Genomic DNA, 3,951 nt, shown 5'->3' on the forward strand with positions numbered 1-3,951 from the left:
ATATATATATATATATATATATATATATATATATATACACACACACACAGAGTTTAATATGTAAACATCCATGTATATGTGTTTATGTTTGTATATATGTGTGTGTCTTTATCTACACAAAGACACAACTTCGAGCAAAGCAAACATCCAGTAAACAAACTAACCGCACCTTGTATAATGTACATAAGATATATTACTTACATAGCATTAACACATAAACACTCACTGCACTCACACACATATGCACCTAGAATTACAAACCAAATTAACCAATCACCTATCAGCAAACCAACCGCACCTTGTTACATTATATATAACTATTTTCTCGTCGTTAGCACATATCTATGATGACAATGCAAGCGACAATTGTTTAAGCGTTCTATCTTCTCGATTTAATCCTTATTATTTTCCTTGCATGCAGCTTACATAATTTCTGCCGCTCTATCTCTGTCCAGTTCACCATGTTGACATTCAAAGCACTGCTTGTCTTCTGCTGTTTCTTTATAATCATCTTCTCAGATTTGACCCAATGTTTCGACTCAGAGCAAAATTATTCCCAAAACCAAATACATGAGATGATCGCAAATTTCACCAACACTATGCTAGAAGTTAAAAGTATGGTTGGAGGCGCTGTAGCTGTGGTCAAAAATAACCAAGTAGTGTACTTACGAGGGTTTGGCCGTCGCAACTTAAACAGCTCAGATGAAGTTGATAACCATACTTTATTTGGTTTAGCTTCTTTGACAAAAGCATTTACCGCAGCGACACTTGTAAAGGTAATTGAAGATAGGAAAGAGTAAGTTAACATATTTTACATAATTAATCTATATTTGATGTTTTATATAATCTATTTATGTTGGTTCATAAAGAAACTAGTTTTATTTTTAAAGTGCATATTTACGCTCTCTAAGAAAGATGTTTGTTCGTGATCTTTCAATTTGCTATTTGTTTTCTAAGAATTTTCATCTGAAACCGTTTTTTTTAAAACCAATATTGATATATTTTAGAAGAGTGATATTAAAGCCGGTTACAGTTCAGATGATTCATCCCTAATATAACATTGTAGTGACTGTGTGTGTATGTATGTATGTATGTATGTATGTATGTATGTATGTATGTATGCATGTTTGTATGTATGTATGTTTGTTTGTATGTATATCATTATTCAGTCTTATTTCAGGATTTCATGTCAATAGAGAAAGAGCCGGTTTCTAACCTAGATCCAAAGTTCCTTCATTGGAATTTCAACAACATCAGCAGGGTCTTTTTGTATGTCTATATGAAGATTTGCATGTTTTGTTATTCGCGTGCATATAGCTACATATCTAGACATGCTCATATATACTGAAATGATAAATTTCTGGAAACTTCTACGGATTTTTACAGTTCCAGTGATGGATTGGATCTGTAGTCTTCGAATTAGCTTTCTCCTTTCTGGTTTTGAGAAGCCTAATTTCTCAAGATTGGTATTTAGGCAGTGTGTTACATATCCCAGGGCCCCCAATAATTATGGGTATAAACCTGAACTTGTAATCTGGATAGAGTAACTGCAAGTTTCTCAATCATCCAGCGTAGGTGTTCTCTTTTTCACTGATCTTCAGCTTTATGTTGACATCCGCTGGGCAGCTAATTTCCACAACTGTACCTGTATGTATTTATTTATTTATTTATTTATTTATTTATTTATTTATTTCAGTCACTTGACTGTGGCCATGCTGGATTATATATATATATATATATATATATATATATATATATATATGACAATTATGTGTGTGTGTGTAAGACAATTACAATGAATATAGAGATATACACTCGGTAAAATATTTATAATCCAGCGAAGCGAATCCAGGATTTAACCATTGGATGAAATACAGTGGATTAGCCTACCTTAAGTAATCCCAGGAGCTCCTTACAACTTGATGCGATTAACCGTAACGCGGATTGTAACTGAGTACTCGTGCGGTACTCACCTGACTTCTTTATTGCTATCCATTATATATATATATATATAAAATTACATAAGAGATGCATTTCAAGAAATTAATGCCCAGAGTGACTTGTGCGAAAATGTTTGTCGAAGCGTAAGAAGCAGACTTCAAAGCTGTGTAAATCAAGAAGGAAAACAGTTTGAGCACTTGCGTTGATAAATAACGTTTAATTTTCATTAATATAATTGTCTTATTACATATAGTTGTACGTATACGTGATCTCTAAATAAATGTTTTTTTACTGTCCACCTACTTTTGGCGCACCCTGTATATGGCAGCTTTAAGACCTTGATTGAAAACAAAGAGAAGCAGGCGTTGAAAATGCTCCTTTTTTCTTATGTGGCAAACCTTCATCGTATGTCTGAAAGGAGGTGAAATCTACTCAAATTTCAAAAACAATAAACAAAAGTTGTCGAGGAAGAATAGAGCCAAAAACAAACATAAAACAAAAATATTTTTCGTGACAATTCAAATAAAATTGTAAAGATACGAACAATTTTATCCGACAACCTATTATTACACTCTTACTGGTTCCAATGATTGAGCTCTCACCATGCAGGACTTAAAGAGAATTTTATTTAAACATTATTTCTTTGTTATGTTTTTTTTTCTTTTGTATTTATTTTCTTGTCTATTTTAGTGTGTCCCAGACAATGCCAATCAGTAATTTCCTGGACATTGAGTTTTCTACAGAACAAAGAACGAAATATGCTAATGTAGAAGATCTACTATCACATCGGATGGGTTTGCCGAAAAATAACTATTTACGTTTGAACTTAGAACTGACAAGAGACAACATTCCACAGTAAATAGAGCTTTTTATTTATTTATTTTTCATTGACTATTTTGATTATTTTTCGAGCCGAGCCAACAGACAGAAGACCAAGGAGTAGACCAAGAATGAGGTGGTTGGATAATACCCATAGTCTCAGATGGTCACGCTTGAGAATTCACCCAGAATGAATTAGAAATAATAGGACCCTATGGAAGAGGTGCCTGAGCACTCTACTCCCATGACTCACCCAAGAATAGTGAATGAAGAAGATGGAAGGATGGATGAATCCTTTAGGGATTAGGGTCTACTTGTTTATAATAATTCAGAATAAGTGGACAATATTAATAATGTTTAGTTTTGCTTTTAAATTCGCACAGGGCTTGAAATTTTGGGTGATTATTAAATTATTTCAACTCTCTGAAAATGGTTGGACTTAGCTTGTTTCAGTTTATCGACCCCGAAAGAATGGAAAACGCATGTGTCTTGTGTTGAACTCGATTGTTGCATCGGAATTTCGAGTTCAATACAAGACACCTGAAAAAGACTGGTGTGCACATCAACCGAAACGTCGAGGTGTCTTGCAAATAACTTTCACATGCAAGTGCTACTAGTCGAGAACTCCGCATACCGGAAGCCAGCGAGTGTATGAGGTCATCAGGAGAGAATGCGCACCGTTTCCGGGCCTACCTCTTGACGGTATCAATGCACACCAGCCCCACTCACTGATATGAGGCCCCGCTTGCTAGATCAACTGGTTATTAAATATAGCTCAATATTCCTCTAGCCATCGCTCATCATCTCTTTTAAACCAAATCCAGTTGCTAGCCTTCTCCACTTTATCGTGCTGATACTGTATAAGTCTCTCCGAGAGATTTAGAAATGCAATATTTCTAATTTTGTAGATCAGCGAATTTATTTCACTTGAAATTCTATATGTCTTCAAAGAGGAATAAGCATCGACAGCTAGCAAGTCAGACTGATGAAGAGCAATGACTCTGAAACTAGTCTCTGGATGGTGGCTTTGCTGGGTGGATGTGCTTATCTCCCTGTTTGAGAACATAAGAATACAGCATGTTTGTGTCACATAGCCAACTGAAAACGGTGTTTCCTGGGGCTAAATAGCAGTAGCATTCTTCCCTTTCTTGGGACTGCCACATTAAGTTAGCAACAAACCATCACTATATA

At 35.0% G+C, this 3,951-nt stretch overlaps 1 protein-coding gene across 1 annotated transcript in view; it reads left to right on the forward strand.

The window, feature by feature from the left end:
- Positions 1 to 313: 313 nt before the first annotated feature.
- The window catches only part of LOC106884481 (D-alanyl-D-alanine-carboxypeptidase/endopeptidase AmpH), a 9,735-nt gene continuing 6,097 nt past the window's right edge, over positions 314 to 3,951 (forward strand). Inside the window, exons 1-2 of the mRNA XM_014935883.2 lie at positions 314 to 796; positions 2,632 to 2,796. Of these exons, the coding sequence (XP_014791369.1) occupies positions 462 to 796; positions 2,632 to 2,796 (500 nt within the window). The 5' untranslated portion in view covers positions 314 to 461. The remainder of the gene's footprint in view (positions 797 to 2,631; positions 2,797 to 3,951) is intronic.

Source organism: Octopus bimaculoides, chromosome 12, assembly GCF_001194135.2.
Source record: "Octopus bimaculoides isolate UCB-OBI-ISO-001 chromosome 12, ASM119413v2, whole genome shotgun sequence".
Lineage (NCBI taxonomy): Eukaryota > Metazoa > Mollusca > Cephalopoda > Octopoda > Octopodidae > Octopus > Octopus bimaculoides.